The sequence below is a fragment of the Muscardinus avellanarius genome, assembly GCF_963383645.1.
Source record: "Muscardinus avellanarius genome assembly, chromosome: 18".
Classification (NCBI taxonomy): Eukaryota; Metazoa; Chordata; class Mammalia; order Rodentia; family Gliridae; genus Muscardinus; species Muscardinus avellanarius.
The window spans coordinates 9,455,125-9,468,931 of NC_137804.1; the positions used below are offsets into that span (position 1 = coordinate 9,455,125).

General features: G+C 49.7%; 1 protein-coding gene across 2 annotated transcripts in view; it reads left to right on the forward strand.

Moving 5' to 3' along the window:
• OSBPL10 (oxysterol binding protein like 10) overlaps positions 1–13,807 on the forward strand; it is a gene marked incomplete at both ends in the record, with an annotated part of 220,022 nt that overhangs the window by 156,890 nt on the left and 49,325 nt on the right. For both annotated transcript variants that reach the window (XM_080715664.1, XM_080715665.1), the window contains 2 exons: positions 9,388–9,598; positions 13,228–13,382. In XM_080715664.1, the coding sequence (XP_080571790.1) occupies positions 9,388–9,598; positions 13,228–13,382 (366 nt within the window). The remainder of the gene's footprint in view (positions 1–9,387; positions 9,599–13,227; positions 13,383–13,807) is intronic.

Below are 13,807 nucleotides of genomic sequence, written 5' to 3' on the forward strand. Positions count from 1 at the left end.
AAAGGCTCAGGCTCAATTTTTTCTTTCTTCTTTCGAGGGCCCTTTGGCGGTACATCTCTTCTTGAAACTAATCGACAGCGGTGAGATCCATTGTAGCCGAGAGAAGAGAGCTACGTGGTCATGTTCTTGTCTGCTACTCTGGGTGGATATTTGAGCTGCAAACAGTAATTAAGCTTTACAAGAGAGTGCGGTGTTTACTGGATAGAGTTCAGACCCAGTTATATATACTGCCAAGCTGGAGTTGGAATCCAGGTGTCTGTAGGCATTTTTTTTTTTTCATTAGAAATTCTAGAGTCAACCTGCTTTCCTTGCAAAATAAAAGAATTTCCTCTGAGCGTTACATTAGCAATTATGAAATGGAGATTAAATATCTAGAAATTTAGGACTTCTGGGACATAGCTAGACTCAGCACGGGTGTGGGACCTCAGTGAACAGCCCAAAGCAGCCTCAAAAAGCCGGGTCGGTCTGGCGTGGAGGCTGAGGTAGGAGGATCACAGGTTCGAGGTCAGCCTTGGCCATGTCGTGAGATCCTTAGCACTTAGCAAGACCCTGTTTCAAAAAGAAAAAAAAAGAAAAAGAAAAAGAAAAGGGCTGAGTGAGGAAGTAGCTTGGAGGTAGAATGCCCTTGGGCTCCACCCCCAATACAACACACACACACACACACACACACATACACACACACACACACACACACACACACACACACACACACACACACGATGGTTCAATTGTATGCACGTCCATCTCTGGTTTCCACAGTTACATTTCTTAAGGGAAAATATCTTGACGAGCTAGCTTTTCCTGACGAGGGGCAGGAGATGAATCAGAAGAGGTCTGAACCGGGACGGGGAGGCAACATTTCAGTCTCCACGTTTGCTTCTGGTGTTTGCACATGGTGTCCTGAGCAGAGAAACGGAGGAAAACACAAACACTGGGCTGAAACTCCCGCACCATTTGTGGAACAATTCTTTACCCCACGGGCTTTTCCATTCCGCCTGGTTTTGTGTTTCCCGTGACTTTTACCCCGGGGGAGTTTGGGGCCGCCCGGTGCTCTCATTCACCAACACCTGCCCCTCTCAGGTGCTCGGCCGCCAGGTGAGCATGGGCGGGCGTGGGAGCGTTTGCGCCCGAGCCGGGGGCAGCCTGTCTTGTGTGCTTTTGGGAGTGTCTTTAGGGCTGGTGAGGAAGTGGTTGTTGAAAAGTCACAGGTAAATAAATGGCCAGAAGAAGTGAAATGGGGGTTTCTTCTGAGCCCCCCAGATGAAAAGGGGGGTTTCCTGAGAAGAAACCTGGAGTCTCATCACAGATGAAACGGACTTTCTTAAGAAGAGACTCAGCATCTCCGTACAGGGTTCTTGTCTACGGTGAGCGAAGAATGACACCGCAGACCTCAGGAAGGGGAGGAAAAGGTTTATTGGAAGCAGCAGGGAATGGGGAAAGGTGGCTGGACACCCCCAAAGGAGCTGGAACTCTGGGTCCAGCAGCTGCCTTCAGGACAATACTTGAGAGTAGCCCAAGCCGAATTGCCTTCAGGTGCAGGCTGCTTTCTTCCAGAGTCCACGCGATCTGCCAGAAGGGAATAGGAAAAGAGGCAGAACACCACTCGGGCTGTCGGGTCTCCTGGTGTCCAGTAGTTGCCTTTAGGTCACTACCTGAGTGTTGCCCGAGCCAAGTGTCGTCAGTTGCAAACTACTTTCTCCCAGAGTCCACGCGATCTGCCAGAAAAGAGGTGCAGGTCACCCCTAGGGGCCTGGTCAGCCTTGATGTCCAGCAGAGGCCTTCAGGTCACTACCTGAGAGTAGCCCGGGCCACGTGCCATCAGTTGCACTCTGCCTCCTCTCAGGGCCAACACGACCTGCGAGAGAGAGAACAGCTCCCCAAAAGGGGAGGGGGTCCCAAGAGGGGAAAAAAAACCATTTGCCGTCCACCTAAGGCAAAGGCCTGACCGTTTGCGACCTCTTTTGGTTAGGGTGACTTTGGGAATTCTGGGAAGCAGCTCTCAGGATTTGCATAGGGTATTTGCAAGTCCTTGAAGAATCTCCTTTCAGGACTGCCAGACTTGTTCAGTGGGTTTGTTGATTAGTAAACAGATGGCTTTGTGAAGCTCTGGTCCTTATCTCTGAGCCTTTGGAATTTCAGTTATTTGTCACCCCTCAGGAAACTCAGGAAATTAACTTTTTCTACCGAGGCCTTTTCCCTATCTGCCTATTTCCTTTCTATCTCCTCAGAAGGAAATTTTTAAGAAATACATTGGTACCATCCCTCTTCAGAAAGCTTTTTATTTTGTTTTTTTGGGGGTAGGGGTGGTTGAATCCAAGGGTAGTCTACCTCTGAGCCACACTCCCAGCTCTATTGTATTACATTTATTTAAATTTTGAAACAGGGTCTCACTAAGTTGCAGAGGGCCTTGCTAGGTTGCTGAGGCTGGCCACAAACCTGCGATCCTCCCGTCTCAGCCTCCCAAGTACTGGGACGACAAACGTGCGTCAGCACCCCTGGTTCTGAGACATTTTTATAATGTTTAACGTCCTCCTTGCTAAACTATAAAGAGGGCAGAACAAACTTCAGAAGGCCCGCATCTCTGGAATGGGATTTTAGCCACCCTTTCAATTTCTGTTTTCCTTGACCTCATGACAAAGGCTAGTTGTCAAAATGAACTTCTCAAGGTCATTAGCCTGCCCTGCCTCCCAGGCGTGGGGAGTAGACAGAAATCTAGGTTGGTGGCTTAAGTCATGTAGTAATGGGCAGCTACAGTAATGACTCTGTGAAGTCCAAGGCAAGTAGGTTAAGAATCCTGAGTGTAGTTAAATGTCTGGAAACAATGAATACTCCTCTCTTCCCAATTCGCTGAAAGGGAGAATAGATTCTGTTACCAAAGACATTAATGCAGCTTTCCAGCTGGCCGGGGCAATTGCTTATGAGGCTGTCGTTATCACGGAGATGGGATTAGGGGTCTGCACTTACCCACCTGTGGAAGGAAAGCCCTAAGCCTTGTACAATGGCTTCGGGGCGGAGGTTGTTCTTTCAGAGCTGGGGCAAGGTACAGCTGGAGCCACCTACCTGGTGATCTTGCCAAACAATGACCTTTCCCCACCAGGAAGCCCCAGCAGCAGTCTGGGGAAGCTGTCTCTGTCCCTCAGGCAACATCAGGACAGAGACCAGTACAGGCCGCAGACTGAAATGGCGGGACAACAGCTCTGAAGTTAACTTGGCCCATAAAAGCAGGCTGGGACCTGGATGCTAAGCCTAAACACAAGACAGCCCGCTCAGAAAAATTCCAGCGGCCCCGCGTCTCCTCGTGTAATAGCCAAAATGCCCAGCACAAATGCCCGGCACACGGGCGTGAGTCACCAGTCACCTGAGACCCGGGATGAGCACAGCTTGAATGGGGGCCCGGGATGATCCCACACCAAGACAGACGGAGATGAACCCAGCGTTCGTCGTCCAGGGGCGCAGCCCGGCCAGTGTGTTTGCACCACTGCGGCTGCTCCTGAGCCGGCGGGCACAGCCGGCGGTTGCCACGGCGACCGGATGGTCCAGAGGCTCGAGATGTGTACTCTCTGGCCCCTTGTGCAAGTTTGCTGAGCCCTGCAGTAAGCTCGCTGAAGACCTAGTAGCCTTGAGTTTTTTTTTTTTTTTTTTTTAAGATCTTTCATTTTCCCTTTATCTTTTTCTGTTTGCTTTGAATCATAGTCTAGACTGCAGAGATTCCCAAACTTACTGTCTCCTTTTCAGAAAAAAGAAATTACTCAGCGCCCCCCAAGTGCTTCCACTGCGCCTTATATTTATTTGTTCTCCCTCTCCCAAGTGTGCCCGGGCTGCTACCCTGGGGATCATTCCAGTGTCCCTGAGGAATCTATGGTGTAGAATACTGAATTCCTTCTATTGGTTTCTGTATTCTTGTCTCCTCCTCCTCCTCCTCTTTCTCTTCCTCCTCCTCCTCCTCCTCTTTCTCTTCCTCCTCCTCCTCTTCCTCTTCCTCCTCCTCTTCCTCCTCCTCCTCTTCCTCTTCTTCCTCCTCCTCCTTTTCCTCTTCCACCTCCTCCTCCTCTTCCTCCTCCTCCTCTTCCTCTTCTTCCTCCTCCTCCTCTTCCTCCTCCACCTCCTCCCGTCTTCCTCTCCTTTTTAATTGAACCAGGAGCTTTCTACCTCTGAGCTATATCCACAGTCCCTCCCCCATTTTTGCAGCACTGGGGATGGAACCCAGGGGCATTCTACTTTCGACCAACACCCCCAGACCTATATTTTGTTCTTCATTTTTAATTAATTAATTAATTTTTTGTGGTACTGGAGATGGAATCCAGGGGCATTCTACCTCCAAACTACACCCCCAGTCCTATTTTTTTATTCTTTATTTTGAAACGGGGTCCTACCGAGTTGAAAAGGGCCTCACTAAATAACTGAGGCTGTCCACGAACTGTGATCTTCCTGTCTCAGCCTCCCGAATGCTGGGATTACAAGTGCGCACCACACCTGGCAATCCCTTTTAATTTTATATTGAACGAGGGTTTTGCTAAGTCGCTGAGGGTCGCACTAAGCTGCGGAGGTTAATTTTCAAAACTATGATTCTCCTTTGTCAGCCTCCCAAAGACTGAGATTATAGGCATGCCCATCACACCCAGGGATTCTTCTTCATTAGTGACCTCATCTGTTTACGGAGGCTCCCCCATGGGGATGGGCCCCATTTCCTCCTGCTTATCCTGTTCTATTGCTATAGTGCCCCCCCCCTCTCTTTACTGGGGATGGAACCCAGGGACATTCTACCTCTGAGCGGCACCCCAAGCCCTATTTTCTATTCTTTATTTTTAAACAGGGTCTCACTAAGTTGCCAAAGGCCTCCCTAAGTAGCTGAGGCTTTTCAGGAACCCAGATCCTCCTGTCTCAGTCTCCCAAGTACTGGGATGACAAGCGTGCACCACGCCCAGCCATGGCCACTCTACTAACCCTAAGTAATAAGGTTTTGAAGATCTGTATGCTAGGCAGGGGTTTTCTTTCTCCACTCGGTCAGGTTTGAGAGATACTTGGAAGTCCCAAGATGCTTAGGAACGGCCTACAGAGAGCTGTGTCTGGGGATGAGGCAGCCTTGTCCCGAGCGCCAGGACTCTGGTAGGTTTTCATCCCAGTGTGTGCCAGGACTCTGGTAGGTTTTCCCCAGCGTGTGCGGGGAGGTAGAGCGAGAGGCATGCCCTGGGAAGGTCAGGGACGGTGGAGTATCTGGGTGAAAAGTTAGCGGTCCATTGAGAGAAGAAGGAATTGCTCGGGGGTGAGGCCAGGGCTTACTGTGCCTTGACACACCGAGCTTTGCAGAAAGCTACTGCCGCTGGCAATGCCAGCTCTCCAAATATTGACAATACGGGCTGTCGATAAACCTCCGAGCTACACCTCCTGCCCTATTTTTTATTCTTTATTTTGAAACCGGTCTCACTGAGTTGCAGAGGGCCTTACTAAGTAGCTGAGGCTGTCTGCGAACCGTGATCCTCCGGTCTCAGCCTCCCAAATGCTGGGCTTACGAGCGTGCACCACCACACCTGGCTGAGACCCTGTTTCCAAATTAAAAAAAAAAAATAGTATGAGAGTATAGCTTAGAGATAGAATGCCCCTGTGTTCAACCCCAGTATCACAAAAAATAAATAAAAATAAAATCTAGCCGGGCATGGTGGCACACACTTGTAATCCCCGCGCTTGGGAGGCAGAGACAGGAGGATCGCGCAGGTTCGAAGCCAGCTGTGCTGGCTTAAGAGACCCTGTTTCCAAATAAAAATATAAAATAGGTCTGGGAGTGTAGCCCGGAGGTAGAAGGGCTTCCAGGAACCCCAGTACCACCCCCCCAAAAAAAAAATCTAGCTGGGCATGGCGCATGCCTGTAATCCCAGTACTTACTTGGGAGGCTGAGACAGGAGGATAACTGTTCGTGGCCAGCCTCAGCTACTTAGTGAGGCCCTCCGCAATGTAGCGAGACCCCCTGTTTCCAAATAAAAATAAAAAACAGAGCTGGGAGGTATAGCCTGGAGGTAAAATGCCTCTGGTTTCAATCCCTAGTTCTGGGAAAAAAAACCCAAAAAAACCCAAAAAGCCTGTCCCTTGACTTATTGTTCATAGAGTAGGAGACAGAGAAGATGTATTCTTTGCTGTTTCCTTTGGTTTTCTCTTGGGAGGGTTCCTACCTGTTGGGTGGGATGCTACTGAGTGTGGATTTTTTTTTCCATTATTGGGTATGGAAACCAGGGGCATTCTACATCCGATCTCCACCCCCGGCCCTATTTTTTTATTCTTTATTTTGAATCAGGGTCTCACTGAGTAGCAGAGGGCCTCACTAAGTAGCTGAGGCTGTCCTCGAACCTGTGATCCTCTTGTCTCGGCCTCCCAAATGCTGGGATTACCATCTTGGCTTTCAGCTCCTTTAAGCCCTAGGCAGCCGCTGCTCCAGTTTGCAAGACCGGCTGGGCTTTGTAACACACCGGGTGGTGGGCAACAGGCCCTAGGGTGTCTCCCTTCCCTGTGAGGTTTGCTCACCTGCAGCTTTCAGCCTGACCCACAGGCAGCCTCGCTCGCCATCTCAGGAGCCCGCGCCTCCCAATGGCTAATCGCTGAGATTTAATCAGGGGGCCCTATTTTTAATTTCTAACATTTACTTGGAGACCGTTATTTTTGTTTGTGTTAGGAGATCGGCGACACCCCTGATGAACCGAAATGTGAGAACTGAAATGTGTGCCGTCTCTGGTTTGTTTTGAAACGCTGCGGATGATTAATGCCAAGACGCGGTGGAGGGGGCGTCTCAGGCTCCGATTTGAACGGACTTCATTAAAGCACGCGATTCAGCCTTTCGGTAGAGGCGGGTGGCTGCAGGTGGGTCGGCTGCGTGTTGCTCTGGTTGCTGAGCCTGTGGGCACCTGGAAAGGGCCACGGAGCCCCTTGGGTATTTTATGCACTTGGTATTTGGGGTGCGTACAGCCTTTGAGTATCATTCATCTTCTCGAATGGGGCCTTAATTACAATTAAATCCAGAAGCCTCGAACTTGGGGTCTTCCTGCCTTAGCCTCCCCAACAGCTGGGATTGCGGACGCAAGCTCTTTGCCATACATCCTGAGGGGCAGCCAGCAGCCCTGGTGCCCACCATGCGGTGCCAGGAGTTCTCCCTGTCGATGTAGCCGCCCAAGCCCCCTACGTCCACGTGCAGCCCACTCGCCTCCTCTGAAAGGCTCCCTGCTTCTGGCACGGGCCTTGGGCTCAAATACTGTCGGATGCTTTTTGGAGATCTGATCTCTGGAGTCATCCCCGGGCACGTGGGACATTCTGAGAGCCAGTTTTGTGGTTTTTTTTTTTTTTATGACCCCCACATTTACATAATGGTTTATGTTTGTGGAATGACAAGTATTTGTTCTGGGCTATATAATTGGAATCTAGTTAGTTCTTTTTGTTGATTAAAAATGAATATATTTCACATAGGTCAGCGCTGGATTTCACTTCCCTTTTCTCAGAAGCATTATGGGACCATTCATAAAAATAAAAAATAATGTATGTCTCACCATTACGTTCTTTTCTTTTTTCTTCGACACATCATTTTCTAAATCAAGGTTTTATGGGAAGAATTTAGGGAAAGTGCTGACTACTACAAATAGCCTGGAATCTACTTTCCCCTAACCGCGAGCAGTTACACATATAGTTGACTGTCAATGAACGCGTAGACATTTTATCGTACTTGAAATTAAAGCTAACCAGTGGACAGTATTTCTTGGCAAGCCTAAACCTGCGGCAGCGTTATCGTCCTCTAGAATCTTTAGTCCTGTTACACTAATCAGGTACGATGGTTTCTATAGACTTTGTTCATAAGTGGATTCGCTCGCCTTTAAGTGGGAAAAGAGTGAGGTTTAAATTCATTCATTCAGTCGGTATTTATTGTTCTGGGGGTGTATCAGTGAGCGACACAGAAAATGCCACTTGCTTACACACCAGCATAAAGATGCATAATAAATAGGTGAGTTTCAGCCGGGCGTGGTGGCGTGTGCTTGTGATCGCAGCGTTTGGGAGGCTGAGGCGGGAGGATCTCAGTTCATGGCCGGCCTCAGCTACTTGGTGAGGCCCTCCGCAACTCAGTGAGACCCTGTTTCCAAATAAAGAATAAAAAATAGGGCTGGGGGTGTAGCTCCGAGGTAGAATGCCCCTGGGTTCCATCCCCAGTTCTGCAAAGGAAAGAAAAAAAAAAAAAAAGCCCAGTGTGGAGTGAGTTTGGGGTCCACGGTCCAATGTTTTTTTTTTTTTTTTTTTTTTTTTTTGTGTGGTACTGGGGTTCCTGGAAGCCCTTCTACTTTATATTTTTGAAACAGGGTCTCAAGCCAACGGGGCTGGCTTTGAACCTGCGCGATCCTCCCAAGCGCGGGGATTACAAGCGTGCGCCACCACACCTGGCTGGTCCAATGGTTTTTATAGGATTACTGCTCCTGCCAGCCTGCGGCATCATGGTGGTGACATAGAACCTTTGGGGACTACGGTGAAAATGCAGGAGATGTAGGAGGCTGTCGTAGAGAAGCTTCCAGAGGTGTGGTCCAGAGTCCAGAGGACAGCCCTCGGCTCCTGCCCCCAAAGCCACCCAGCTCCGTGACACTGGGTGGTTTCTCTAGCATCTTCACTTCTTGGAATGGCACAAGACCGCCATTCACGTCCTTTCCTGGCGCTCCTGGGGGCGCCTCTGCCCTGGGGTTGCCGATTCGAAGGTACTGTAGGTGATTTAAATTAGTCTCAGGATGAGCTCAGCGTGAAGCGCAGCTGGAGGTCGGTCCCCCTGGCTCGTCCCGGTGAGCGCCGTGGCTGGGGCTGGCTCCAAAACTCCTGGTTTCCTTCCTGATATCGTCCCTGATGTTACAGAAAGCCGCATCGTGCGTGGCAATTTGGGGGAGCGTGGTGGGTCTGCTCAGGCTTTTCTGAAATCTCACGGGTACAGATACTAGCGTCACGTCCCACCTGCATCTCTTCACCTCTGAAGGGGACTGCCAGGGAGGGAGGATCGGGGCTGGCGGGGAAGGGGGAGTCAGCCTTGCTCGGAGGAAAACCTGCAGTGGCCCTCGCTCAGACGCCCCTCCATGGTGAAGGATCTCGTGGACTTGGGCTTCAAGTGCGTATCTTAGTGACTCAGCTACTGGACAGTGAAGTGCCCAGGAGGATGCGCCCGGGTGTCCTGATGGTTCTTTTCTGCTCTGACATCCTCAGATTCCCTTGGGGTCAGAGTGCCTTTGGATAGATGGACCAGAACCGATGGCACCCACGCTCACAGATCTCATCCAAGGACTAGCCGGGCGCCCCGCGCTCCCAGCCCCTCAGGCCCGGCCCTGCCTGGCCCCCGTCTAGGCGCAGGGACCCCCGCCCCTCACCGTGCGTCCTCGTGTTTTGCAGATGATGAGCCAGGTGGAGGGGCAGCAGAAGACACTTGTGCACGCCATCGAGTCGCTGCCGGGCTCCGGGCCGCTCACCGCCTTGGACCAGGACCTGCTGCTGCTGAAAGCCACCTCCGCGGCCACCCTCAGCTGCCTCGGGGAGTGCCTCAGCTTGCTGCAGCAGAGCGTGCAGCAGCGGGGGGCCCCCAGCCACAAGCCGGGGGCCTCAGGTAAGACGGTCCCTGGGTCCCTGCGATGCGGGTCCAGGACGCCTGCCTCCTCTGTAGCCGTCCACCTCCCTCCAACCCTCCTTCCATCCAGGCGTGGCTCCGCTCAGCCCCCACGCCCCACACACCCTTGTTTGGGATAGAGTTTTCTTTTACAAACTAGGAATGTAGCTTCCTTTGAAGAATGTAACACATTTCTCCATGACTACTACAAAAGGCCTTTCAGTTTTACCCGCATCGCAGGCTATGTAATTAATCAGTCTGCTGGTGACGTCTCTGCTCAATGTTCTCTCTTTAAGATCCACTGCTAGCCGGGCGTGGTGGCGCACGCTTGTAATCCCCGAGCTTGGGAGGCTGAGACAGGAGGATCGCGCAGGTTCGAAGCCAGCCTCAGCTACTTAGTGAGGCTCTCAGCAACTTAGTGAGACCCTGTTTCCAAATAAAAATATAAAAAATAGGGCTGGGAGTATAGCCCGAAGGTAGAAAGCCCCTGGGTTCCACCCCCAGTACCACCAAAAAAATAAAAAAATAAAGAAAAACGAAAATGAGTCGGTTGCTACTAGTAGCGCACGCCTGCAATCCCAGTACTTGGGAGGCTGAGACAGAAGGATCGCAGGTTTGATACCAGCTTTAGCAATGTAGAAAGACAGACACCAACCTAGAAAGATCCTGTTTCAAAACAACAGCAAATAGCAAAAATAAATAAATAAATAAATAAATAAATAAATAAATAAATAAGGGCTGGGGACGTAGAAAGAGCTAGAATGCCTCTGGGTTCAATGTCTAGTACCAAAAAATAAAAAAATAAAAGAGATGGAAAAGAATGAAAGTAGCATGAGAACCCCTCTGCCAGTTGCCTAAGTGGTTGGACCCTCAGTGGCCCCTCCGGGACTCAGCGCACATCCCGAGTGAGCTGGGACACGGCCGTGGTCTCTCATGTCCTGCCTTATAACTTCTAGGCTCTGCAACCAGAGGCTTGTTCCAGGAATCTTTTACTGGTTGATATGAGCTCAAACCATGTTCTTATTCCTAAAATAAATCCTTTGTGTGTGTGTGTGTGTGTGTGTGTGTGTGTGGTACTGAGGGTGGAACCCAGGGGCTTTTCTACCTCCGGGCTCTACTCTCAGACCTATTTTATACTTTATTTGGGAACAGGGTCTCACTGAATTGCAGAGGGCCTCACTAAGTAGCTGAGGCTGTCTGCGAACCGCGATCCTCCTGTCTCAGCCTCCTGAATGCTGGGATTACAGGCGTGCGCCACCACGTCCGGCTCATACGCCTTTTTCAACCTATATTTTCAGAGTCATCCAGTTCAAAGATGACATGCTACTTCTTGAATCTTCCCTTGAAAGATGAAGACTTGGCATACTTTAACTTCCTCTGCTACTTTGATCCACTCCCCCAGTTTTTGGTGCTATGAGATAGGCTATTGCTAATATTTTTTTTCCATCTTGGCAGTGCTGGGGATTGAACTTACGGCCTCATGCTTGCTAGACAAGCGCTTCCTTGTTAATATTTTTGTATTAGTATGATACTTGCATGGGGTATGAGGATAACCTGGTATGTGTGTGTGCGTGTGAACATGTGTGCACGTGTGTGTGGTACTTGAGATGGAGCCCAGGGGCATTCTACCTCTGAGCTCCACCACTAGCCCTATTTCGTGTTTTATTCTGAATCGGGTCTAAGTTGCTGGGGGCCTCACTAAGTTGCTGAGGCTGGCTGTGAACCTACCATCCTCCTGTCTCAGCCTCCCAAGTATAGAGATTATAGATAAGTGGTACCATAACCAATTCCCCTTTAAAATCATTTTGACTTTGATATTGAAATACACAACTGTGTTTAGAAAAAGTATTTGTGGTCAGTTCCTGGACTGGAACCAGCAGGATGAGTGAGACTCATCCTGGTGCAGGCTTGATGCAGAATTTAAGGGGTCCAAAAATATTTGTGATTAAGATGGCCGATGATCAGTGCAGCCTAATTTTAAGCCAAAACAAATGCAATCCTTGATGAACCAAATATTCAGAAAAAAATTGGGGTGTGATTGAATCCAGGGTTTTCTACCTCTGAGCTACATCCCCGACCCTATTTTATTATTTTTTTTTGAAACAGAGAGTCTCACTGAGTTGCTGAGGCCCTCATTAATTTGTAGAGGCCGGCCTTGAGCCTGCGATCCTCTTGTCTCAACCTTGAAAGTACTGGGATTACAAGCGTGGGCCACCAGGTGTATCAAAATATTCAAGTTTTGTATAAGACAGTGTCTTTTTTTTTTTTTTTTGGACAAAACTAGTCTGGGTAGCTTAGCCAACAGTCTTTCACATCTGGAGGCTCAGAGCCTAGCATCTGGGTTCCAGCCAGGGGTTCCTGGCTTGCTGATGGCGCCTTCTCCCTGTGTGTTTCTATGGCCTTTCCCGAGTGTGCCCAGGTGAAGAACAAGCCCTGCATCTCTCTCCTTAATCTTCCCCAAACCCCAGTCCTACGGGAGCTGGGCCTAACCTCATGATCTCACTTAACCGTTAGTACTTGTCTTAGGACCCGTCTCCGAGTCCAGTGATTTTGGAGGTTAGGACTTCAACCTGTGAACGTGGGGCCCAAAGTGGCCAAGAGCTCCTCCGAACCAGACTTTCTTAAAGGGCTCGCTAGAGAGTGGTGGGCACAGGGGGTGGCGCCCTCCTTCTTTGAAGCTTTCTGGTTCACAAAAGGTAGGAAGTTCTTTAGGGACAGACTCCTCGGGAGCAGAGACCTGGCTTCTTTAACACAAGGTGTGACTTTTCTGAGGATCTTTCTGGAGATGAACAGAACTTGGACAAAAGGTAGAGCTCTGGTTTAATGTCTCAGGAATTTCCCAAGCCAGCCCATTATGATTTAAAAGTATGGACCTGGCTTTTTTTTTTTTTTTTTTTTTTTTTAATAACCAAGCTTGCCGAGCCTGGCTTGTAATCCCAGTGCTTGGGAGGCTGAGACAGGAGGATCGCACAGGTTCGAAGCCAGCCTCCGCTACTGAGTGAGGCTCTCAGCAACTTAGTGAGACCCTGTTTCCAAATAAAGTATAAGAGGTCTGGGAGCCGGGTGTGGTGGCGCACGCTTGTAATCCCAGCGCTTGGGAGGCGGAGACAGGAGGATTGCACAGGTTCCAAAGCCAGCCTCGCTGGCTTAAGAGACCCTGTTTACAAATAAAAATATAAAAATTAGGTGTCTGGAAGTGTAGCCTGGAGGTAGAAGGGTTTCCAGGAACCCCAGTACCACGACCACCAAAAAAAAAAAAAAAAAAGGTCTGGGAGTATAGTCCAGAGGTAGAAAAGCCCCTGGGTTCCACCCTCAGTACCACAAAATAAAATAACCAAGCTCTGTTAAACAAGATTTCAGATTTTGGAACCATATTTATTCTTTCCTTCCCAGTATGTCTTATTTTTACTTACAATTTTATTTCTTCTATTCTACCTTATCAAAACAAGCCCATGAATACATAACCAGAATTTCCACGTGTTATGTCTTTCAAAACAAACCCCACCGTCTGTTAAACGCCGGGCCCATTTTAAGGAAGTCTCTCCTCTTACAGGGAGGAACAGATATTTCACGGGCTCTAAATGTTTTATTTGGGAAATACTTGGCATCATTCTGGGTCTTTATTTCAGAAAACATCCTGGGATGGCCGACACCCAAGTCACATTCCACGGAGCAGCTGAAAAACGGGACGCTGAGCTCTTTGCCGTCCGCCAGTGCCAACATCACCTGGGGCATCTTACCAAACTCCTCCGAAGACGAGCAGAGCCTGCAGCCGGAGCCGGAGGTGAGCCCGCGTCCTCACGCAGCGCGCCGCGGCTTGCGTTCCCGCTTGTTCAGAAATCCAGTGATTATATTTGTAACTCGCTCATGCCTTTGTTGTAAGAGACCAATTACCAAATGGAAGAACCGCCCGAAGAGACCAAATCGGCTCTGTGCGCGCCGCCGGGCGCTGCTCCTTATTTCTGTGTCTGGCAGCTGCCCGGGGGCTGGGGGAGGAGTGAATTGGGATCTGACCAGAGAGACGTCTCCTACTTTTATTGAAATGGGAGTCATTTTAACTTCAAGTGGGAGAAATTCGAACAGACCCATTAAAATGATGTCTATTCATGTGGCGGGAGCAGTTACAATATATTATGTCGCTCCCCTGAATAATGGCTTCTTGGTTCCTGCTAATGACAAGCTCCCGCCTTCCAGCTGGATCCCGCATGA